The 26,065-nt window shown below is 35.4% G+C and overlaps 1 protein-coding gene and 1 pseudogene across 6 annotated transcripts in view; one reads left to right on the top strand and one right to left on the bottom strand.

Moving 5' to 3' along the window:
* SLC38A9 (solute carrier family 38 member 9) overlaps positions 1 to 23,436 on the top strand; it is a 71,697-nt gene extending 48,261 nt beyond the window's left edge. For 2 of the 6 annotated variants that reach the window (XM_019743176.3, XM_074328942.2), the window contains 5 exons: positions 1,083 to 1,189; positions 7,839 to 7,952; positions 9,539 to 9,687; positions 13,271 to 13,360; positions 14,543 to 23,436. In XM_019743176.3, the coding sequence (XP_019598735.1) occupies positions 1,083 to 1,189; positions 7,839 to 7,952; positions 9,539 to 9,687; positions 13,271 to 13,360; positions 14,543 to 14,708 (626 nt within the window). In that variant the 3' untranslated portion in view covers positions 14,709 to 23,436. The remainder of the gene's footprint in view (positions 1 to 1,082; positions 1,190 to 7,838; positions 7,953 to 9,538; positions 9,688 to 13,270; positions 13,361 to 14,542) is intronic. The other 4 variants (XR_016020620.1, XM_019743214.3, XM_019743204.3 and 1 more) reach the window with 4 other exon arrangements.
* Positions 3,985 to 4,637, bottom strand: LOC141570464 (small ribosomal subunit protein uS10 pseudogene; annotated as a pseudogene).
* Positions 23,437 to 26,065: the final 2,629 nt, after the last annotated feature.

Below are 26,065 nucleotides of genomic sequence, written 5' to 3'. Positions count from 1 at the left end.
ATTTTCTGTCTGGATGATCTATCTACTGTTGCAAGTGTGGTGTTGAAGTCCCTACTATTCTTGTATTGCTGCCTATTTCTCCCTTAAGACCAGTTAATATTTGCTTTATATATTTAAGTTTTTCTATGTTGGAAGCATACATTTTTACAAATGTTGTATCCTCGTAATGAATTGATCCCTTTATCATTATATAATGACATTCTTTGTCTCCTGTTACAGTCTTTGGCTTAAAATCTATTTTGTCTGATATAAGTATAGCCCTGCTTTCTTTTGGCTTCCATTTGCTTGAAATATCTTTCCCATCCCTTTACTTTCAGTCTGTGTGTTGTTTAAGCTAAAGTAAGTCTCTTGTAGGCAGCATCCAATTGGGTCTTGTTTTTTTATTCATTCAACCACTCTGTATCTTTTGATTGGAGACTTTAGTCTATTTACATTTAAAGTAATTGTTGATAGGTATGGACTTACTATTGCCATTTTGTTTATTGATTTCTGGTTGTTTTGTAATTTCTTTCATGCTTTCTTCCTTTGTGACTTGATGACTTTGAATTCTTACTAAAGAGTTTTTCAGTTATTTCTCTGCAAATAATATCTTCAGATAATGTCATATGTAAATAATAATTTTATCATCTTTCCAAAACTGGTACCTCTATTATAATTATATACGTATAATGCTGACTATTGATCTAAAGTGATCAGTATTTTTCTTGTTAAATGACCAATTCTCCCTTCCCTGATTCCTTTCTAAAGGTAGTTTTCTGGCAAATTCAAGTATTAGAAAAAGAGGAACTTTAGAGTCAGACAGACCCTGAATTTGAGTCCCGCTCTGTCATACACTAGTTAAGTGACCTCAAACAGGAATAACTGATATAAAGTACCATCACAGAGTAGTCATTTCTTGATTCCATTTCTTTTTCTTTCAAGGACTTTGCTCAAGTATAATGCTAGCTTTGAGGAAATTTGTAAAAACATTTTAACATTATTCTTCCAGAGACATTTGGTTTTTAGTAATCAACTTTTGGCTACTAATATTCATTTTCTGGTTGTCAGTTTTAATGTTTTTTCCCCCTCTCTTTTTCTCCTAGAGATAAGATTTCAGTTTCCGCAGCTGACTGGTGTGCTTACCCTTGCTTTCTTTATTCATAATTGTATTATCACTCTCTTAAAGAACAACAAGAACCAAGAAAACAATGTGAGTAATTATCTGAGGAATTGATTTTTGTTACTGGATCTTAATTTTTAAATTTAATCTGTAGAGCCATGGTCAGCAAACTTCTTCTGTAAAGATTCAGATGGTAAATATTTTAGGCCTTGTGTGCCATGTAGTCTTTGTTACAACTACCCAACTCTACTGTTGTGGCATAAAGTAGCCATAGACAATATGTAAATAAATGATGGTGGCTGTATTTCAAGTAAGCTTTATTTACCAAAATAAACAGTTGGCCAGATTTTACTCATGAGCCATAGTTTCCCAACCTCTGCTGTAGAACAATCACTGAAAAAATAAAGAGGTATAGTCAATAGTGGTGATGAAATCTTTAAAAATACCCAAGTGAGCTAAAACACAGCAAAAAGAAAACAAAGAATAGATGGGACAAGTAGAAAACTAATAGCAACATAGTAGATTTAAGCCCAATAATATTGATAATTACATTAAATTAAAATGGTCTATACTGTAAAAGATATTGTCAAACTGATTTAAAAAAACAAAACCTTAACTATATACTGTATACAAGAAACTAAGTTTAAATACAAATATATACCATAAAGACACTAAACATAAAAAAGGTAGAGTGGCTGTTTTAATATCAAGGTAGACTTCAGAATAAGAGTATTGCCAAGATAAAGAAGAACATTACATAATGATCTTTAGGGATCAATTCATCAAGAAGACATAATAATCCTAAAAATGTGTGCACCCAGTGACCGAGCTTCCAAATAAATGAAACAGCAGCTGTCAAAACTGAAAGGAGAAGTAGACAAAGCCACAATTACAACTGGAAATTTCATGATACCTCCCTTAATAATTGATAGAACAAATAGATAATAAGTAAGGATATAGAAAACTTGAAAAACACTATCAACCTACTTGATCTAATTGACATTTATAAAAGTCTTCTCTCAAACAACAGCAGAATGTACATTCTTTTCAAATGAACATAGAACAGTTACCAAGAGAGACCATATGCAGGGTCATTGAACAAGTCTCAGTAAATTTAAAAGGATTGAAATCATACCAAGTATTTCTGTGACCATAGCAAAGTCAGAAATCAATAACTTTTGGGGGGGAAAAAAGAAAAAATTGGGAAATTGACAAGTATGTGGAAATGAGACAACTTACTCCTAAATAACCAATAGGTCAAAGAAGAAATTGCAAGAAAAAACAGAAAATACTTTGAGATTACTGAAAATGAAGACACAACATAGCAAAACATAGGATGCAGCTAAAGCAGTGCTTAGAGGGAAATTTATAGCTATAAACACCTACATTAAAAAAGACGAAAGATCTCAAATCAATAACCTAACCTTCTACCTTAAGACACTGGAAAAAGAAGAACAAACTAAATCCAAAGCAAGAAGTTAACCACTTACTTAAGGTCTGTCTGCAGATTTTAAACTCAATTTGATAGCTTCTAACCACGTAACCAAAAATCATGATGAAGGTCTAATAGTGGTCTATATGACTGTTACTAAAATTCAAAGGAAAGAAGAGTTCACTGTGCCTGGGGATTCTGAGAAGGCTTCAAGTAATGTTTGGTAGTCATTAAGAAGGCAAAAATTGGGGGATAGCTCAATGGCTCAGTTGGTTAGAGTGCAAGCTCTGAACTACAGGGTTGCCAGTTCGATTCCCACATGGGCCAGTGAGCTGCGCCCTCCACAACTAGATTGAAGACAATGAGTAAGACAAACTAATTATGAGCACACTAAAAATATACATGAGTGTTTAAGATCGAATATGAGATTTCATTAAAATTGTGTTCTTCACTCCCAGATTCCCAGGTATACAAGGTGTTCTCCTCTGTCATTATAGAGACTTTGGTAGTAAAGTTTGGGAAGCACAGCCTCATGGATAGAATGATCCACTGCATGAGAATACTACTTCACAAAATGGGTTTCTGGGGTATTTGGTATAAGTTGTCATAAAAGAACAGTTGCTTAGGATAGACAGGTTACTTAGTTGGCACCACGGTATACACTGTTAATGACATACACTATTCCTGTGAAGATGAAATAGATTTTATTCACTTTACACACAGACTGCAAAGCGATAGTTGAGTTGCTTCCTTGTCTCCTTGTGGTAAACCCATGTGATGTTTTACAAAAATGGAGAATCAAAAAAGGAAATTGGCAAACAAAGGTGAAAGTGAAACAATGAAATAAAAAGTGATAACACTGGAAATGAAATTTGAATCAAACATAAATTGACTCATAAAACAAATATCTGATTGTGGAAATGTTGACACTGCTACCATTTGATATGCTGCCAGAGCAACTTAGGGAAGGTGAAATTATCAACATGAATGAGAAAAGTGATGAAAAGAATGAAGATGTCCTAGAGGAAGTTACACTGAAACTTCCCATTGAAGTTCACATTGAAAGAATTCTCAGAGATAATTCACTACATTGAAAGCACAACGGATGCAATGTTGGAAGTTGATGCAAACTTAGAAGAAATGAATATGACAGTTTATCAAGGCATGGAAAAGGTGCTTGCTCTGTATTATAATTATACCATGAGTGGGGAGAAGCACAGTTCAAACTACTCTTGGTAAGTTTTTACAAAGAAATAAAAAGTTTAATTCTCAATGTTTCTAATGTTTTACATTAGTATACTAAATAAATATTAGGTTTACTTTTTTTTTCATTTTCTTATACCCTTGTAACTGACAATGAGTTTTTAATGTTTTGACAAATATTGGTAAAGGTCATGGAACAATCATACTTTTTCCCGTTGATCATTATGATTATGTTGCTCAGTCATTTTTTTTAACAATTGATAATCAGTTTATTAAAATAGTTTACATAAGCATCTGCAATGGTGACTTCAACCAGTCAATATGGATGGAAGTAATCTGCTTAATCTCTGAAGGACTGTGCAAGTCAGTGAGTCGCTGTGGATCTTCATCTGGAGCCGACTTTGGAAAATCTTAGAGTCTTTGACCCCTCACCACAATGAGTTTTTCTCATAGTGACTCTCAGAATCTTGGCAGGCATCCGCACTGGTCCTTTCACTTTGGGTGACAAGTTGAGATTCATTTCCTTTGTGTCTCTGATCAAGTCAGCATGCACCTTCAGGGATTTTATGTTGTGGCAGCTTAGAGTAATTCTCATTCGGTAAATGGCTACCTTTGGTTTTATGGGTGTCTTTCTGGAATCTGTAAGCCATGGCCGTGGCACAGCTTCCTGACCAGCTTGTTCCTGGGTGAGAGCAAACAGCCCTGAGGCAGGAGCAGGGGCATGAGAACCTGAGCTCCTCCACACCTGCGGCCATATCTTACTCAAAGAGGTGTCCAAGCATTTTTACAGTCTCATACCACCACGCAAAGAGGGGACTGTCTGTGCTTAAGTTTCCGCTCCCTAAAATTCTTAAATAGAAATGCTTTTCTGGCAGACAGAGGGAATCAATCTGACTCACCCATTGAATCAGAAACTGTACAGTGCCTTTTTTGTTTCGTTTTGCCTGTCTTTATTTAGCTTTATACCCTGCTTAGTTCTTTAAAAAATGATTTGAGATGCTTTGTATCTTCATTTGTTATTAACTTTTTGCTTCATATGAATCTGTGTAGTTTACTTGACTATATACATCAGCAGAAGTTTTATGTAAATGTTTGGGGTAGGTCTATGTGGTCATTTTCTGTCACTTTTGTTAGTAAATGCTCCACTGGATAATATTTTCACTATGAATGGTATGTGGAACCAATTACAAACCATATTGAGAAGTAGAACATGCTCCCAGACCCACTTGTGCCCCATTGTAAAACCAGTCCTCATTCTGAGTTGGCATTCTTCTGTCGTTCGTTCTCTACTAAGCCCTGGCAGCCATTGCTTATTCATGAGGCCGAGCAGGTTACCTTATTAAATATATAGGATTCTTGACACATTACCAGTTCATGTTGTCACTTGTGCCTCTTTTTTAATCTTTGTTTTTTCTTTGAGCCTCATTTTCTAAAAGATAGCTTTTTCTACCATTTTCCATTAAATGGGCTTTTAAGAGGCTGTATGTCCTGGCCTAGTACAGTGATGGCTTGTGTTCAAGCCAGAGAATAGCAAAACCCACATGTGTGCATGCTATTCATAGGTGGCATGTTTCCCAGGACCGTGCTAAACTTCAGCTGTTTTTATATTAAAACAGCATTTCTGTTCATTAGAGTATTTGCAGATGAAAACAGATCTGCAACTTTTGCCCTAGTTCTACTGAATGTACATTTGGACTACTATGAAATAGAACTTTTTTGATTTTAGTATTTCTCTTGCATCTATATGTGTGCTGTATTGTATCTTTGGTTATTCATAACTTGTTACCTCTCCTTTCATTGTTTTCCTGGTTGTTATTTATTAACTGTGACACAAATCAATTAGAGATGTCAGTTCTCCATCGTAGTAGCTAAGGGCATGCAGTGTAAAGCCAGAGGACTTTGGTTTGAATATTAACTTCACCAGCTACTCACTTTGTAACCACAAACAAGTTTTGTAACCTTGCTGTGTAGTGTACTCATCTATAAAATGAAGAAAATGATTTACCTACATTAAATGAGATAATACATGTGATGTGCTCAGCATAGAGCCTAATACCTAGAAGCACTTAATAATTATGTCCAATGTAGTTATTATTTTTTATCTATGTTTACTGAGTTCCTACTATGTGCCAGGTGTTGTTCTGAGTATGGGGATAGAAAGATGAAAAGGACACAGCCCCTGTCTTCAGGGATCACATAGCCTAGTGGTCTAGACCAACTTAAATAAGAATAATTAAAATGCCAACATGATACGAGAACTATTAACCTTGGCGACTTTGTCGGTGTCAAGGGACATTTTCTTTCCACTTGAGATCCTTCATTTTATGAACATGGATTACTTTTACAATAAAAGTTAATGATAATTGTCATTATGCTGTATTTGAGATATGTGTACAGTGCTCTAAGAATGGGGAAACTGTCTTATTGAGAAGCCCTGGCGTCTTAGCCTGTTCATCTTTGTCAGATTTTCCACATCTTTGCAGGAAGCCTGACCAAAATAATGTGGTGATCAGGTGGTATGTAGGCTATAGACTGTCCATAAGATGGTAGCTTCCCTCTTTATGTATAGCTCTCTCTGACACAGCTGTGTTGGCTCCCAAGATTTTGCTTTTTACAGGACTACCTTGTTCTTGAGTGGCATTGGTAGGTTGAGGGGAGAATGACTTTGAAACATCATCGGAAACTACTACTTTTTGATATGAAAATAAGAGTTGCTTTGTTCATTTCTGTTCATCTTATCCAAGACAGTCAGGCAACCCACAGGGTAACTAAAGTCTAGTCTCAGATGGGCCCTAGAGCTTCATGAACTAAAAAGGGAAACTTTGAAAACCGCCCCCCTGGAGGCTTGTTCAGTCTCTCCTTTCTCATTTGAGAAGGTTGGAACCAATATGCATAATCCAGGTTCCTGTAGCTCCATAGGCCTATCCAGTGAATTAAGGGTAGGGAATCCCTGGTTTGTTTTCAAGCTGATTGTCATCTTAGACCTGATTTTAGGATATCTCATAGCTTGTTACTTGCTTTTTAAATGAATTTATCAACGCTCAAGTTTATAACTTTTCAGCTATTGCTTTAGCCCATTTAAGGAGGAAAGTTGTCCAAACAATCAGAAATGTTCCCTAATACCAAATGTCCAGTTTTCTATTGTGTTATTAAACTAAAGTAAAATTGTATATAATTTTTTTGTTATCTGTTTTCTTAGCTTTCAAAGTAATTTGTGTTTAAAATGAAAAATGAATAGGCTTATTGCCATAATTTAGTTGTACTGAATTGTTTGGCCATAACTTTAGTGGTGATGGAGACCAGATTTGTGAGCTGTGGGATCTGTTCTGCTTGGATCTGACAGCTGGCTGCATTAAATATCTTGAATCTTTTTACTTTGCATGAGCCTGGGAGGCTAAGAGGGTGGGAACAGCAGTGGAAGAAAGCAATCCACTTTATTTAATGTTCTGCATTTGTTTACTAATTCCAGTAATAACATTGTGCAGCTGTTTGAACAGCTGCCTTTTAATTTCCTTTTGTTTACTGTTTAGGTTTATTAAGCTTGTCTTTAATACCTGCTTACTCTCTGCTCTTTAACTAGCTTTCCTTCTTTATTTAATATATTTTATTATGTACTAGTCTCTTTTGGTCTAGGCATGCTTTAATGATTTAATTTACTAAAAGAAAAAAAAAATTAATTCTGTGGGTCATACAGAAAGTGACTTATTCTTGCTTTCTTGTTGTCCTTTAGTTTTATTATTAATATTTTAGTTAAATATTTTATAATTTGGTAAATAAATTACTTTTTGAAATTAAGTCAGAATTTCAATCATTTAAGGAGGAAAGCACTATTTATGTTAGCTTCCTAAGTTTGCCAATAGGTAGCTTAGTCTACATACTCCAGAATAGTAAAAAAAATGTCAGACTAATTGTAAAGTATGTGGATTTTGTTTTAATTACTTTGTGTGAACAAATGGGATACGTACACACACACACACACACACACACACACTGAGCAAAAAAGATAAATCTTGTATTTATTTGTTAGTCTTCTTATTTAGCCTATTCAGGCAGACTTACTGCAAATTTATTCAGTATTGTGAGACTCGTATTCTCTATTTACAGGTAAGGGATTTGTCCATTGCTTATATGTTGGTGACATTAACTTACCTCTATATTGGAGTCCTGGTTTTTGCTTCATTTCCTTCACCACCATTATCCAAAGATTGTATAGAACAGGTAAGGCTCTATGTACCTTCTCTGTGTGCTTGTTTTTACGTTTGTATTGGCAGAGCAGGCAGGGTAATACTGTAGCAAAATATAATGGTGACGGAACTGGGTTTGCATACCACCTCTACTTTTTATTCTACATGTGGGAATTTAAGCACCTTCCCCATCCTTTCTGGACGTCAGTTTCGTCTTTCATTAAATAGTATATACATTCACCATAGATTTTTAGATGGACTCTCTGAGAAAACCTACCTTAGGCTGTCATCTTGTGATACTCAAATAGGTGATTCCTATTACATGCATAGTATTTCTCTCTGTGTGGAAAAATGTCACTAGTAGTAGTCATGAATTTATAAAGCCTCCACAGCGAATACATTCACCTCCCTTATTTTTCAAAGCCCGGATCTAGAAATGTCCTGAATAAACTAGTGCCTCAGTTCAACAGTTCCTAACACTAAGTCTCACATTTCACTTTGGTACTACATGGCAGGTAGCAAAACAAAGACAGACTATTTGGCTGTTAAAAAGATAGAGGGAGAGACTGAGAGAAAGAATAAAAGAAACATTTTTTTTTTTTACTAAAATGTTGCCATAAGTAATATTTCTTTGATTTGACCCATCATAAACTTAGGCATAGTGTAGTCTGTGGTTTAATGTGACTGCAGAATTTCTCACAAAAAAATAGCATTTCACAGGTAACTTTATTTCTGGTTGTAAAGAAATTTCTATAATAGAATATAGTGGAATATACAATGTGATTTATTACAGATGAATTATAAAGGTTATTTCAACATCATAGTGTTAATGATGTTCCATTTTTGTAAGAGAAATAGGTTTGAGTTACTGCTGTTATGATAGCTTGAAACGTTCTTCTATTGATTTCCTTGATTCCAGAACTTCTTTGGCAACTACATGTTTGCTGAAAATTCCCCTGATGTGAATAATCCCATATAAAGTCCACTCCCTTAGGAATAGGAATATCTATGGTATTTGTATTTGAAAGGGGGAAAAAACTGAGTGATTAACTATGTTTTTAGATGCCAAACTGAAATGGAGAAAAGATTCATGAAAGGAAATAGAAATAAATCCTTTTCTATGCAGTGATAGACTGTAAATAATAATGATACTTGATGATAGATATGCTCTCACTTTATTATGTAATCTTGACTTTGAAAGTGCTACAGTGCTTCAGAGGAGGCAAAGCAAGAGAGCTAATGAGGATGAAACAGCATTCAATTAAATTAGCCACTTAACTATATTCAAACAAATTTATGTTTATACCTTATGGAACGGGGCTTCTCAAATTATCTCTGTCATTGTTTTAATGTCAGATCAGTTGCAGACTCATCTTTGGTAAAATAGAATAAAAATGTGGCAATGTCAAATTTCTATAAAAGTTTCGAAACACTTACTTTCGATTTCTGTACTTAGCTCACTGAAGAATAATAGTTAAACAGTTCGTGGACAGGCACCAGTCCACAAATCACAATCTGAGTGTCACCTGTGTTCGAAATAAGCAAAAGACATTCCATTTTATAAGTTTGTATATATTGAATTTGATTTTTAACATTACTTCATTATCTTTCCTGTGTTAGAATTTTTTAGACAACTTTCCTAGCAGTGACATCCTGTCCTTCATTGCAAGGATCTTCCTGCTGTTCCAGATGATGACTGTATACCCGCTCCTAGGCTACTTGGCTCGCGTCCAGCTGTTGGGCCATGTCTTCGGTGACATTTATCCTAGGTAAGGGCTCTTCTCTTGACCAGCAAGATGTGCCAAGCAACAAATGACTGTGCAAACAGGTCAGTTTAAAATGTGACTGATCCTTTTGCTATGAAAGTTTGCCTAGTGAAAACGGTTACTAAGGATAGATCATTGGCGTTCTTTTCCCTGAAGAGCTTTAAAAATAGAAGACACTCCCTTGTCCAGAATGATTTAAAGTCAATTCCTTTCCGTGTAGTTATATTAAGTCTGATACCAGTTATATTTATCTTATGATGTAGTTGCTATTAACCTACACCTTGCCAAGAAGTTAATAGTATACAGAACCTGTGTTAGCAGTGTATGGCTAATGAGAAGCAACTTTTATTTTAATTATTAGTTACTGATATTTACCTGTATATTAACATTCATGCATTTTTACATGATAGTTATTTATAATTGAAGGTGAGATACATAACAAGTTTAAATTCTCATTTGCCTGTGCTGCTGTAACTTCTTATCTCTTATTTATGATGGAGGAGTTGTGAGTCCAGACTAGTCACCCTCACCCAAGAGAAATTTCTATATGCTGCTTCAGGGTTTCCCTGAAACTTCCTTATAGACCCCTGATTAACTCCTACTCTTATATTCAATTTTATTATGGATTCATCCTAGTGAAAAGTACCTAGTCCTAACCTATTTTATTGGGAATAAATGATCTTAAACTTTTAAAAGCAAAAGTCAAGAGTTCTAGGTTTCTAGCATTGACCACAGCAGCAGCTACAGTTCCAACGTTGCTCATCTAGAAGACTGGATTTCAGTAAATATAAGATGGCATTTATACCCTGTGAGGTATTTACGTTCACCGAAGTAATATGAATACAGTGAAGTCATAGATGTAAAAATTCTGGGTAAATATGTTATTCCTGTTTTCTGCCCTTACTTTGCATAATGTTGGCTGTTAGAATGTTTTTTCTTCTTGGAAAAAGTGTGGAATTTCCCTTGTGTTCATATTACATTTCTTCCCCTACCACTAAGAACACACTATCATTTATCCCACAGTTATAAGTACTCTACAGACTTTGAAGCATACTTTTTGGTCTTGGGACCCCTTTACACTCTTCAGGTTTATTGAGGACCCCCAGGAATTTTAGTTTATATGGGTTATATCTATTAATATTTAACATATATAAAAATTAAAACCAAGAATTTTAAAAATATATAAATTTATATAATTTATTTATAATATATATAATTTATATAATATATAACTTATAAAAATATATAATTTATTTAAAAAGCAATAATAAAACCACTACTTGTTAACATAAATAGCATGTTTATGAAAAATAATTATTTCCAAAATAACTTTTGTTTTATATTTTCAAAACTCTTTAGTGTCTGATTTCCTAGTAGATAATTGGATTCTCCTATCTTTTTTTGCATTCAAACTGTTGTAATATGTTTTCATTTAAATATATGAAAAAAATACACCCTCACATAGACACATAGTTGGAAAAAGAAGGAGTACTTTTAATAACCTTTTCAGATATTATGGATATTCTTCTTTGATGCTAAACCTTGACAAGTGGTGGTTTCTTAAAAATTAGTTGAATCTGAAACTCAGTTACATTAAAACCCATTACTCCATCTTACACGTTGGATTTTTTACCCATGCATGATTTTGCAACATCATGTTTGGTCATTTGGAATATATTGGTTTACTGAGTTCCTCAGATCTTCCAAATATTGACACACTTCATTATACAGTTTCAAAACACACATTTGTTAGTGTCACCACCAGTTTCATTATAAAAGTCTCTAAATATTGGAAAACTGTCAAGCTCAGGGTGGCAGATACAAGTTCTCCAAAATTCTAATTTTTACTTGAAAGCTCAGATTTTAGCATTGGCAACGTAGACTACCAGTTGTTTTCCTTGAAATGACAAGTTCGTATCATTCATTTTCAAGAAAATGTCTGTCAGCTATCCAAGTCAAAGGGACCATAGTTTGTCTGCCTTTCAAGAAAAAAAACGTTATTTGGGAAACAGGGCTAGGCTGCCCTCCAGCTCAGTTACACGTACTTTTCCTCAAGACAACCATCGTACTTCAGTATGCCGTAGATGTGCTTAATTATATACTTCCTATTTGAGCACACTGAATATTTAAAAGATGTGTATTCCAAGCATGAGATTTAATACAACTAATAATTTTTACTCCTTTATCAAGGACAATTTTTAATATAACTTTTTTTAGGGGTGTTTTACAGTAAAGAATACAGTCTGTAGAATAGAGACAGTTGCTACTGCCCCTGTCCATGCTAAGGGGCCAGCAGTTTTGCCCAACATTGCTTTTGCAAAGCAAATAATGTCTTGTATGATTATAGAAATAATTTTTACTTCAGGGACTTCCTGAAAGAATATTGGGAACTTCCCTGGGGTTCGTGGTTACACTTTGAGAACCACTACTTTGGAAAATACACAAAGTTGTTTCCTTTTACGATACAGAAATAACAAAGGCCTAGCCAATGTTTCAAAGGTCTGAAGCAATTTTAAGGTTGGAGTTTCTGGATAAATAGTAAGATCTGGAAGTCTGAATATCTTTCTTCAGGGTGTATGATTAACCACTTATTTGTGTAAATTATTTTTCTTATTTTTAATTCTCTTTGTAATTTTTATCTGGGATTAATTAACCTTTAATAACTTGGGCTCAAAAGTTATTTTCATGGGTCAGTTAGGCTTTTAAGAATCATGCTTTTGGGAAATGGAGTTATTTCTTGAGGATCAGATTTCATCTACTTGATTTTTATTTGTGTCTAAATTGACTCCTAAGACCTTGAATTGTTAACATCTAGTTCAAGTGTTTAGTAAATATTCTATTTATGGTGACTACTGAATAGCTTTAAATGGCCAAATTTGAAAAATAAAAAGCTGCCCACTTTGCCTTTTCCTTAATATAATTTATTTTTCTAATTATAAAAGTAAAATAAACACTTTAAAAAAATATTCTAAAATATAGGAAATTTGTAAAATATAGAAAAGAAGAAAACTTACCCCAAATTCCAAATCTTACCACAATCACTACTACCTTTTTAGTGTGTTTCCTTCTGATAGTTTTTCAAATGTTTTCAGATTTTCTAGTGGAGTAAAAAAATCTAACTAGCTTTTTTCCAAGTTACCTAGCTCGATTTTTACCATCTAGGTAACAATGATAAGCATTTTAAATAATTTTTCATGTATCCCATCAAGTAAATTGGTACCTTGCTGTGTATCTAGGATACTTCTATTTTTCTAGAAATATCTTTGTGATAATAGCTTTTTCATGATTTGATTATTTTCATAAGATATTCCATGTGGAATTATGGATCAATACTCATTACTAGTTTGATACACATTACTAGTTTGCTCCTACAAAACTTAACTTATTTATATAATTGCACAAAAGGTCAAGTGTCCCATCCCAGCATCAATTACTATTGTTGCCTTCTATTTTTGCTGTGATTTTATTGTCAAGATTAAGACATTCTGAATTTAAAGATGTTAATAATGAATTTTATTCTTATATTAATGGTTATAATTTGCCTGTTTTTATATTTTTTCTTTCCTCCAAACTCTTCAACTTCTAGCATTTTCCATGTGCTGATTCTTAATCTAATTATTGTGGGAGCTGGAGTGATCATGGCCTGTATATACCCAAACATAGGAGGAATCATAAGGTACTATCTGTAAGGGAACTGTGCCCCTTCATATAGTGTCTTTATTTTTATGCTTTTCCTGTTATTGTTGTTGTTTTAATTTAGTTGTGTGAAATTTCAGTATTTAAAACTGGTAATATTCACATGTAGTTCTCTGGTGTCGGTTAAGGTGCTCACTACCTTCTATTTCTGCTTATTTCTAATTCTAGAAGCTCCATTATCCCTTAGCTTTAAGCATATATTCCTTTCTCTTTTTCTTATCATTTTCTACTGTATTCCTTTCTCCTTATCCAAAATAAAAAGTAACTTTTAATATATAACGTATTATATTGGGGTACCTGGGAGATCTCTTGCATATCAAGGCTATGTCCTAACTTTCATAATCCATTTCTACTCAAGAACATGTTTCAGTGTCAGTTGTAGTCCGAAAGTAAGAGTTTAGATAAGAGTTTAGACCTTGGGTGGCTCTTTCCTTAATATCCTTTTTCTAAAAACATTGTGAAGTAGTTTGGGAATAAAGTTGTGACCACAGAGTCTCGTGGAAGACTGGGGTTTACACTAATGTGATTTCTCTTACTTGACCTATAGAAAGCAGGGCTGAATCACTTTTTTTGAAGACCTTACTGAAGAAAATAGCAAGAAATTAAAGGGGAGATTATTAGCGTGATGCTTATTGAATATAATAGACTTACAAGTTCCTATTAAACCGTTCTTCAAGAAAACGGAGCATAGGGAAAAGGAGGAGAAAGTACAGGTTCCTCTATCAGTCTCATGTTTAGGTATTTTTGTTATTATCTTTGATAATTATGCTGAATGCCACGGAGGCGCTCATCTGTTCTCATTCTTAAGCAGATGCTAGCAGTCCTTTAAAAACTCAGAATGCATAATTAGTTTATAAAAGATCAAAGATAGAAGCCTATCTCCAGATGTTTCTGAGGAAGTAGCCACAATCACGGAGACTCAGAGGAAATATGGAGATTTGAGAGATGAATAAAAATCTCTTTGTCAAGCAGATGTCATAAAGATGAACAGGAAGTAAAATGTTTTGAACTCAAATGCTTTATGCCAACAACAGATGAATCAAAAATAATTTTGTTATATCAGACTAAAAAGGGTTTAAATTATACTGTATTTACCTTAATTGTAAATCAAAAAAAGCAAAATGCAAGATGAATATTAACCCTAAAAGCTTTTATTTTGCAGATATTCAGGAGCAGCATGCGGCCTGGCCTTTGTATTCATATATCCATCTCTCATCTATATAATTTCCCTACACCAAGAAGAGCGTCTGACATGGCCCAAATTAATCTTTCATGTTTTCATCATCATTTTGGGCCTGGCTAACCTAATTGTTCAGTTTTTTATGTGAAATACTCGACAGTGTTCTCAAGATCTTTCATGGGATTTTGAACTTTGACACCAGTTCCACATAAATTCTCTTGTAAATGCTGTTGTTGCTGTAATTCTAAATGTTTTCCTAAGATAATTTGAAAACAAGAGAAATAGTGATCCATCAGTAAGTAATGTCAATTAGAGTGGGGAAAGGGACAATAAGAATGATCTTTGTCTCTACCTTTTTCATATTCACTCACCTCTTTATTCTCATTGTCTTTTCTGAGTAGAAAAGGAAAAATCATGCTGTGGGTTGGTAGATATAAGGTGGGTGGGTTTATTTTAGCTACAATAAAGATTCTCAGGGTGTCACACAGGAGGGTATGGCCAGATCCTGTTTCTGTTTTATGTTTCGATATATTCACTTTAATTTTACTTGCTAGACCATTTTTGCAGTTTGCCCAAACCTTTACTGTTTGGGACAGTAAACCAGATACCTCATTTAAAAAAAAAAGGTCTCCATGACATCAGTGTTAATAGAGTGAATTTTTGACTATGTCCTCAATCTCTATTAGGAAGGAAGGAAGGAAAGAAGGAAGAGAGGGAGGGAGGGAGGGAGGAAGGAACCTTGTCAGTACAGGCCCCATAGTCATGAAAAGTATATAAAATAAGTGAACTAGGAGAGTTTGTTGCTGTCTGACTTCTCTTTTGTTTCTAATCCAGTACCAGTGATTTAGGTTGAAATTCCAGTTTCCTGGCCAGATTATTTTGCATAGGGACAAGTGTGATCAGCGGGGGGTGGAGGGGTGGGGTGGGGGGAAGGTCTTTAGCTTTTCGGATTTCTGAGCATTGAATAGGATGTCATGACAGGACCAGAGAGGAAGAATGTAGGAAGCATGGCAGAGAGGGATACATGAGGCCCTACAAGGGAAACAGGAAGTAGAGAGGGGGCCAGGAAAAGTGAGGGGTGGAAGTGGTTTCTTTACTACAGGAAAGGATTAATTCTGTCTGAGGTATGACTTCTGAAGGAGACCTACCGCCCCCCTACTTCTGTAACCGGCAGGGTAGAGGTTAAATCCCCAAAAGAAAGCTCCTTGGATCTGAGGAAAGGATTAGGGAACCTGAATTCTTGGAATTAACAGTCTCCTCTCTTTCATTCAAACTAAAAACTAAACCAGAATCGCAATGCATGTCTTCCATGTAACCGCCTCAGTGATCTACTGAAAAAGTTAGATTTCTCTAATTTCAGGCTTACATTAAAAAGCATATTGTGTTACTACACATCTCACATCCCAGAATACTGTGTAGTTTTGTGTTATTTCCTTCCTTTAAGAAAGATGAGTGAAATAGTTTTTTTTAACCTAGTAGAGAGCCCCCGATTTGTGGCCAGCTATAATTACTTTCAGCAAAGCTTTCAGTCCAGTCCATAGATGCATACCTATATTGATGAACTATATTTCCTAAAGCTCTTTTCTAAAAAGTCTCATAATGAAAATTCTCAAGCATACAAAAAAGTAGAGAAAATAATATGCTCCCCCGCATATACCCATCCCCTAGATTTAGTAATTAGACTGCTGTATTTTTTTTTACCTATCCCCCTTTTTTCTTTTCCACTGAAATATTTAAAGCCAGTCTCAGATGTTATGTTGTTTCTTCTCTAAAAACCTTAATATGTACTAAATAGCCTTTTGAACTTAGTTACATTTATTGATGGAGACAGTCTCGAAAGTGTTTGTTAGCAGAAACTGCTGATAGAAGTTGGATTAATTAGAAAATTCTGCATTAGGTGTGTGGATTTATGGGTTAACCACTCTTAGAATAGGAGTATGATTCATGGAGAAAGTGTGTCTCTCCTTGCTTGGAAGTCCCTGTATCCTTATGACTTCAGACTCTTGTTCAGTTAGAAGAAACATAGGAATCAAAAGCTAGGTAGCTCCTTGAGAGATCCTCTATGCTTAATCCCTGTTTATCCCTACTTGCCTTCTTGTCCTTAAAAACCTGAGAAACAGAGTTTTTATTGCCTCTTTTCATATATACTTGAACATTTCAAGTATATATGAATTCAAATATACTTGAATATTTTTACGTGGAAAAGTATTTTGATGTATTTTTGCCCATTTAATGATCAAAGTAAATATGACAATGAATGTATTATTTACTGAAGTAAAAAGCAATGTGGGTATTTGCTTTAAATAGACTTGATAATTCTTGAAAAGACTTGATACTTTCTTTAAAAGACTTGATAATTCAGAACTTCCAAAATCTTCCCTTGGACTTATGCTGAATGACTGTCCTCTTTCGTTTCTTGTCATGATCACTTTGCCCTCTTTCATGTCTTGTCCTGAAACCAACTCCTCTGGCCTGTGTTTTCGCTTGGTCAGAAACTCTGTGTGGGTGTGTGTGTCCTGGCTCACACATTAGTACGATGATTTATGAACTCATTGAGATCCCATTATAATTCATTTTAGGCTTTCTCTATTGTGATCTCTTTGGATTTTCTAATTAAATTTCTTTCACTTTTTGCTCTGATACGGTTTGAATTTAGCTTATTTAACACACAACTGAGGACATCATAAAATTAAAAGAGGGTTTTTTTAGAAAAGTCTTCCTTAAAAAGGCCCATGGATGAATATGTGGTATGTTAACACAAAGTCAAAATGGACAAAGAAATGTCCTTTGACATTTGACACCTATGGATGATCATCCAAAATCAGTTTCATCATCATATCCAAAAAACATATTGGAGTAAACAATAAACTTACTCACAAAAAGGGCCTATATTAAAGGGAGATATTCATTTTATTTACATTAAATATATTTTCCAAACACAATATACCTACTATATGTAGAGGTAAGAGAGTTTTTTGTTACTACTTGGACTTCATTAGGAGAATTGTTGATCTGTATTTTGACTTACTCATTTCCATAAATAATTGAGTAAACTATGTTTAGTGCTTTGGAGGAGGCAAAGATGTATAAGACATCATTCCTATCATGAAGGAAATTTTAATCTAGGAAAGAAATTATGTATATAGCTAACTATAATGCAAGGGACTATTAGAGAAAGAAAGCGACCCTTCCAGTTGGGATCTTCAGGGAGGGCTGGTAAAGGAAGCAAGTGGAGTGGTGACACAGCAAGGACCATTTCCACACTTCTAATTATGGTCCAAAATTTTAGATATTTGATGCATTCACCATCATATGGGATCTTGTAAAATGTAATTGCTTTTATTTTGGCAACTTTCCTCTAAGATAAATTTTATCAGAAGTGTTAAACTGCTTCTGATACCATTTATTGTTCTCCGCATTTTTAACCTGGGAAATAATTAGTAGCACATTGGGCAGTACAAACAAAGAGTCTACAAAATTTTCTCTCCAAAGATTTATTGAAATAGCAGTATTCAAAATGTCAAATGTTTGAGCTCATTGATAAGAGCAGAAAATTTTGATGCTGCATGTTTTCTTTACAAAGCACTGACCTATTGCTTTTTATTGATAGAATCTGGTAGTGGTGGTTTGTTTTCTCGTCCCAATCTGAATGTCCAAAACAAAATCCGAATCTAGCTGACACCTAAACAATAGAATGATACATGAGTTTGTGATCCAAAGTGAAATGTGCGCGAGACGGCCTGGCTGGCCCCAGTTTCACAGCGGACTGCCCCGCCGTCTTCACTTCAGATTATGTAAACATGTCTTGCAAAACAGCTCTGACGGGAACCTCATAACCTAAACAGTACTCTCTGAAATGTAATTTGTTGTTTTTTTAATATAAAAGAAGAAATTAAATCAAAATTATTTTGAAGAAAAACAACTGTGGGATTTTGTTTAATTGAATTTTGCCAGGAAATGCTATTATCGGGTAGCACTTGACCCCAGGGCAAAAAGAAGCTGAACTTCATCTTTTACAGGGTCAAACTTCTCAAGTGACTTCACATGTGTCACATTAAGTCACTCAAGTGACTCCTGCATCTGTCACATCAGGCCATAAGGAGCCCTCCCTAGTGTTCTTATTCTGGAGAAAGGTACAGGCTATCTTAACCAAAACCTAAAATGATCATCCCTTTTTGACAATAAACTGTTGTGACCTCTCCTTTTGTGAACATTTCAGAATGAATGTGACACTGCCGATAAGTATAGCCCAGCTTCTGGCAGAGCTTGGGGTCATAATCGTCCAGAGCCATTTAAGGCAATAAAGAGCTCTAATTTTCTGTCTTCCCTAAGTAACGTTTTCCCCATTGTCCTATATTTCCCAGCTCTTCTGCAAAGATAAAATAAGGCAGTCTTTTAAAAGTCCATTCTCCTTACTCCTCTCAGGCCATAAACTACAGGACTGTGGAATAAGGATTGGAAAGAGCACACTCTCCAGATTTTTCCTCCTGTGGCCCTTTCTTAATCCCAAGTAATTCAGTCATGTTTGGTCATAGCCAGCACTTAATATACACATATTTAGTTAATCAATTAATGAGGCAAGATTCTACTTTAATGGGAAACAACAAGTTAATTGCTGTTTTCTAAGATTTTGTTCCATATCTCAAAACAAAATTGTTCAGTCAGGTTCAAGATTAGTCCCTCAGTTAATATGTAAGAACTTACTGGATGCCACACACTATGCAAAGCACAGAGCATACAGTGGTGAACAAATTGGATGCAGCTTTGGCAGTTTAGCATCCTTTGCCCACGCTCCTGAGCACTGGCAGCTGGTCATTTTCACTAAGTGCCACTAAATTGCCAGGCTTTGACCCTTTCCCTGTTGAATGCTGTGATGACTCCACATCATACACATTTTCCAGGGATGCCTGTAGGATAGGGGTGCAATAACTGCGACTTTGCAAAGTGAGCCATGTTTATCAAGATAAAACTTTTGTAATCATAGGACATTTATTTATATCTTCATAAAATTAAGTAGATATGTGGACAAAAACTGAAAGGGGCCACAGAAGAATGAACATGACTGACCTGTTGAGGTGATGAGATTCTAGGTGAATCATTTATGTTTTATTATTTGCATGACAAGTTTTCCAAAACACGAGGATAAATCATGGAAAAGAAGGTTTGTGGAGATAAGTCTCCACTCAACCCATGAAGTAAAGACCAATCTATAAAGAACCTTTGGGATGGGTGAGAGAGATCGTTGATTACGGGGGCAGATCCAGCTTTTGTGGGGCCTAAAGTTTATATAATTTTGTGTTCCCTTTTAAAGAAAAACACACAAAACTAGAAGGCGCCGGTATAAGTGAGGAGCCCTGAATAGCTTCTTGAGCTATAAGGTAAATCATCCACAAACTGCTGCAGGGGCGGGGGATTTAGAAGGCTGAAGGAAGTGTAATGAAGAAAAATTTGGGGCACTCTGATACGTCAAGCTTTGAGTGTCTCTGCTACCTTTAAGAACTACAACTTTTACCAGATCTGAGCTTTTATTTCTAGAAGAGTCAAACTGGATTTAGCAAAATAGCAAGGAGTACAAATTCAGTAATGGTTAATTTGGGATCAAACCAGGAATTCTTTTTTTTTTTTTTTTTTTTAAGATTAGAGTTTTTACTTGGGGATAGGTCCTACACTGTTTTTTGGTTTTTGTTTTCTTTTAATTTTTATAGAGATAATAAAGAGTTCAAAGAATACTGTTTAATGGTCAAATAGCTATTTGATGAATCTTAGGTATGAGGAACTGTTTAATGGCTCTTGCAGTAAACAAGTTATCAAGAGCAACATTAAAGTAAGGCAACTTTTATTTATTTATACTCCAGAAAGGATCTGTTTCTACTACACTAAAGTAAAATCAATTTTTCAGGATTAACTTACTTTTTTTTTTTTTTAGAGAATAAATTAGAAATTCATGACACTTAAGGAAACTAAAACCATTCAAATAATTACCCCTTGGTGCCACATTACAGTCCTTTATTGTATGTAGATAAAGCCTAATCTAATCCAGCGCAGTGAACTTTTACTTATTGTCCTAGATTTGGAAATGCAAATATAGAGTTATTCTTCCCAATGCTGCCAGAATTCTCTTTAATTGATATGCCATTGATTACATCTCTCCTCTTTAAAATCCTTCAGTTCTCCAATAGAAAACTGGCCAAGGGTCTTACAGCTCTCAAGAGGAAAAACTACAGATAAACATGAAGAGAAAAAAAGTTCAGAGTTGAACTACTGATGCATGCTAATGGATAACCTTAAAAACATTAAGTTAAAGAAGCCAGACACAAAAGACTACACATTGTATGGTTCCATTCATATGAAATGTCTAGAAAGGGCAAATTTATAGGAACAGAAAACAAAACTGGTTGCCTGGGACTGGAGGTGGGAGCAGGGATTAACTGTAAATGGGTATGAGGGAACTCTCTAGGGTAATAGAAATGTTTTAAAGTGGACCATGGTAATGGTTACACAACTATATAATTACTAAAATCATTGAGTCTGTATACTTACACTGGTTGAATTTTATGGTATATACATTATCCCTCACTCAAAGCTGTTTTTAAAATATTCATCCTCACTAGCCGAAAAGGAAACATAATTTAAAATGCTTTCTACTTGTCCAATACTAAAACAATAATAATACCCTGGCAGAAGTGTGGAAAATGGGCACACATACAAGCGGTAGGTGTAAAAGCGGATCCAGAGTTTCTTCAGGTAATTTGGCAATATGCATATGCACAACGCCTCAAGGTGAGGCTTTGACTTGCTTCCAGAAGTGTATCCTAATGAAATAATTGGACAAGTATGAACATACATATTCATATGTTCATCCCTTTATTATTTATAATGGAAAAATCAGAAACAACCTAAATGTCCAACAGTAGATACATTATGGAATATCCATCTATGGAATACTGTGTAGCTATTTTGAATAATGATGCGGATGTATATATGTAATGTCAAAAAGATGTTTATAGATATGAGTGAACAGAGATCATAATTAAATATGTGTAAAATGTAAGACATCTGTTTATACAGTCATGTGCCTCTTAATGATGGGGATATGTTCTGAGAAATGCATCGTTAGGCGATTTTGTCATTGTGCGCACACCATGGAGGGCACTTACCCACACCTAGACGGTACAGCCTACCCCACACGGAGGCTCTATGGTACAGCCTACTGCTCCCGCGCTACAGGTCTATATGGTGTGTTACTGTAGAAAAAAACACTAGAGTAAACCAAGCACAAGAGAAAATGATGCAATCAAGAGACTGTAAACACGAGATGTATGAGGCTGCTACTGGCGTAACATGACATGCTGTTGTACAGCAAACTTTTTTTGTAAGTAGAAAATACACTCCAAAATAACAATAAAAAGTATAGTATAATAAATACATCAACAAGTAACCGTCATTTATTGTTATTGTCAAGTATTGTATACTGGACACAATTGTACGTGCTATAGTTTTATACAACTAGCAGCTCAGTAGGTCTGTTTACACCAGCAGCACCACAAACACGTGTGTAAAATGTTGCGCTATGATATTATGGTGGCTACCACGTCACTAGGTGATAGGAATTTTTTAGCTCCATTATAATCCTAAGGGACCACTGTTGTAGTGTGGTCTGTCATTGACCGTCGTTATGTGACACATGATTGTACATATATAAAAGTCGGGACATTTATATAACAAATATGAACATTAGGTATCTCTGGGTGCTAGGACTATTAGGTGTTTATTTTTTATTTCGTGTTTATCTGCATTTTCTAAAGCTTTAAAGTAAAAATGTATCATCTTTTGTGAGGAAAAGCAATAAAAGTTGTTTCTTAAAAAAAAAGTGTCTTTCACTGACTTCCCATCACTTCAAGCTAACTATAAGGTTCTCTTTTTGTATTATCCTGTGGACCCTCACACAATAGTACTTTTAATGTTTATTGATTGATAAAAATAATGACAAAAAGTTACTGTACCTTTTATAGCACTTATATATAGCTTTGAATATATTATTACAGCATATACAGACATTTGAACAAGTACACACACTTCATGCTTGCTTATTCAGTCTACAGTACAAAACTCTGAAACAATACTAGTCTGCAGTTTGGGAGGGACCAACCTAGAGAACAAAGTCTAAAATACTTAAGCTTGGTATCCAAAGCCCTTTTGCAATCTTCATACCTTTCCACCTTCATCTAACACCGATTCACTCAAAACTATTTGTTATTCTCTGATGGTCCATACATTTTTATTCCATCTGCTTTTGTACATGCTATGCTCTAAGCCTGGAATGTCCCTTTTCCTTTGTACATTTGACAAGCTTTTATCTTGCAGGACATTGCTTGAAAATCATCTATCTTAACTACCTCCCAAATAATTTGGGTGCTCCCTTTTCTATGCTCTCCAGCACTTCAGACATGCTTTTATTGTTTCGTTTATCACATTGTATTGTAATGACTGGCTTGTATATATTTCCCCAGCAGGATGACGACCTTCATCTTTGTATTCACTGGGTTTAGCACATTGCAACAGAAGAGGTCCTTGCAGAAAACCTCAGTCGGATGAGTACCTGGCGAAAGACCCGTCCTAGTCCTTAACACACTTGTAATCTAGTTAGGGAGACAGATAATGTCTAATACACGATTAGCCCAAAATAAAAGATGGCAATGAGCACACAGAGAAGATAAGATTAATTTTGATGGGGTGATTAGAAATTGTTTCTCAGAGTTGGGTCCATTGAATTAGACTTATTTTGACAAGCATAGAAAGAAGACTAAAAGCCTGAGTCCCTTGCTAGACTTTAGAAATTCTTTCCACGGAAAAGTGGGGATGACTCACCAGTTACTGCCTGAACTTCCAACTCTCCAGCTATCCTCAGCACTAGCTGGCCCAACTTTCCTCTTACCTCATTGTCAAAAATCACTGACAATAAATTTCCTTGTTAGGATGCTGAGTTGACACTCTAATCTGGCACAGAGTTTGCTTACCTGGCCAGATAATGTGTTTGGGTGGTAAGAAAAAAAGGCTAGGTGAGGCACAGAACTGGTTTCCAATTTTGGCGCTGCCATAGACTCACTGAATGAACTTACTGTATGACACATACCATACTTCTTGATCCTCAGTTTCTTCTTTTGCAGAATAGGGTTGGTTATAATACTGCCTCTCTTACCTAATTCATAGATTTTAGGACATTGTATGTAAAAGTGCTTTATTAAACTGTGATACACTATACAAATACTCAGTTTTAGGATTATGTCATTACATTCCTGAAAATACTTCATGGAATTGGCCAGACCCCTTCTAAGGAGTTTTATAGCTTACAAGGAGAAGCATGGCAGTGGGCTGGGAAAAGAAATCTTATGTCCCTTGTACAATCAGATCAGTGATTTTCAAGTGGCTGTGGGTGGTAAAACACCCGGAAATCACAGACACAAAATATTGGTGTATTTAATTATGTCAAACAAGTTAGATTATTTAGTCCTAATATTATTGGCAAAACCACGATTGTATTACATGCATATACGAAGTACTGGAGATACCCTACCCCCCAGTTATTGCCTCGGTTTAAGCCCAAAGTTGGGTTACTTGAGCTCTTTACTCACTACAGTAGTTAACATTCTCCAGAGGAAAAAAAAAAAACAATATGAGAGAGAGAGGGAGAGAGAGAATTTAAGGAATCGACTTGTGATTTGTAGGGGTGGCAAATCCAAACTCTACCGGGCAGGCTTTCAGGCTGGAAGCCCAGGAAAGAGTTGATGTAGCAGCTTGAGTCTGAAGGCAGTCTGCTGGCAGAATTCCCTCTTCCTCAGGAGATGTCAGTCTTTTTCTGAGGCCCTCAAGTGATTGGATGAGGCCTACCCATATTATGGAGAGGGATCTACTTTATTAAGTATTAATCTCATCTAAAAACATATATTCACAGCAACATCCAGACATGTTTAACCAAGTATCTGATACTATGGCCTAGTCAAGTTATCACAAAAATAACCATCACACTCACCAGCTTACAAACCACAACGGCAGGTTGGAAACAGTTTCCCTTCTTCTCTTTCTTGCAAGTTTTCCAGAAATTTCCTAAGGTAAGGCTATGGATGTCCAAAGGGGGGATGCTGGATGTGCCATTTTAGGGAAACAGCATGTCATGTGATGGCAGGTCCAGCAGATAGCATTCCTGAAGCACTGAGAGGGAAGGCCCAACTGGAGCAGCTTACATGGACCAGCCAGCTCTGGGACCTGGAGTGAGGTGTGTGAATTAATCCTGTGGTCAGGCCACTGAGCAAGGCACAGAGCAAACAGTGCCGTCACAAGGCAGTTGTAATCTCTGTCCATTGGGCCCAGCACCTCCCAGGCCTCAGACTGACCCCAAAAAGTAGCATCAGGTCAAATTTAGGTGACAGCTCTCTCATGGAAAGTTCAGAACCTCTCTTTGATTACGTGAGATTGTTCTCTTTTTTTTTTCTTCACATTTAGTGGTTATTTTGAGGTTTCCTTTAATTGTTTTTTATGCAAGTCTAAATCATGTCAGACAGCTCTGCTACTCTGAATCCTGATTCGAAATCTTGGTGAAGGTATATTTTGTTGTTTTGCTAAGTCCTTTTTAAATAGTTCTCTTGGTTCCTTTGTTTCTGATGATCTTTTGCCTAATAGATGGAGAATGATTAATGATCTATGGTTAATCAGATTTAGCCTACTGCAGAAATTGTTTTAGTTTATCAAGTTTATGCCCTGTAATTCTCTGAGAGAAAAACAGCTAAGATTTGGAAAGGTTCCAGTAGTTCTCAACCCTGACCGACTTCACTGGGCTCAATACTACATCCAAACCACCTTCCCCCAGCCCTTCTCGACTGTATGGAAATTACCTGTTATTACTCTCTCATCTCTCCCACACTAAATGTGTGGGTTACTATTTTATCCTTAACACCTTGTCAGACACAGATCGGTATTCAGGAAATACTTGTTCATGGAATGAGTAAAATACCTGACAGAATAAAAAATGTGTTGCAACAAATCTAACTACAAATAAAATAGAAGAAACTCAGTGAATATTTCTCTCAATTCTGTATGGGTAAAAACTATCTTAAGTTTAAGAATCATGGAGGAAATCATATGGGGAAAAGCTATAAATCTGATTGCATAAAACTGTTAAACTCTATAGAGCCAATGAATCATAAACTAAATTAAAAGAGAAATATCAAACTGGGAAAATAATGACTATATATATGGCACAGCAATATGGAGGTAAATGGGGGTGGGGGCGGGAATCTAAGATTCCACTTCAAAAATGAGAAAAGAACATAAAAACAGGCAATTCATAAAAGAGGAAGTACAAATAGCCAAAAAATAACAAAGAAACACCATTTTCTAACAACTAATATTAACAAAAAGAGAAAGAAATCAATTATAGTACTCACTGCTGACTAGGGTACAGTGACTTGGGGACATTCCTTCATACTTGGCTCTTGATCTTCAAAGCCA

This window comes from Rhinolophus sinicus, chromosome 3, assembly GCF_057876585.1.
Source record: "Rhinolophus sinicus isolate RSI-liver-muscle chromosome 3, RSI-T2T, whole genome shotgun sequence".
Classification (NCBI taxonomy): domain Eukaryota; kingdom Metazoa; phylum Chordata; class Mammalia; order Chiroptera; family Rhinolophidae; genus Rhinolophus; species Rhinolophus sinicus.
This window is presented reverse-complemented; position numbering and strand designations above follow the sequence as displayed.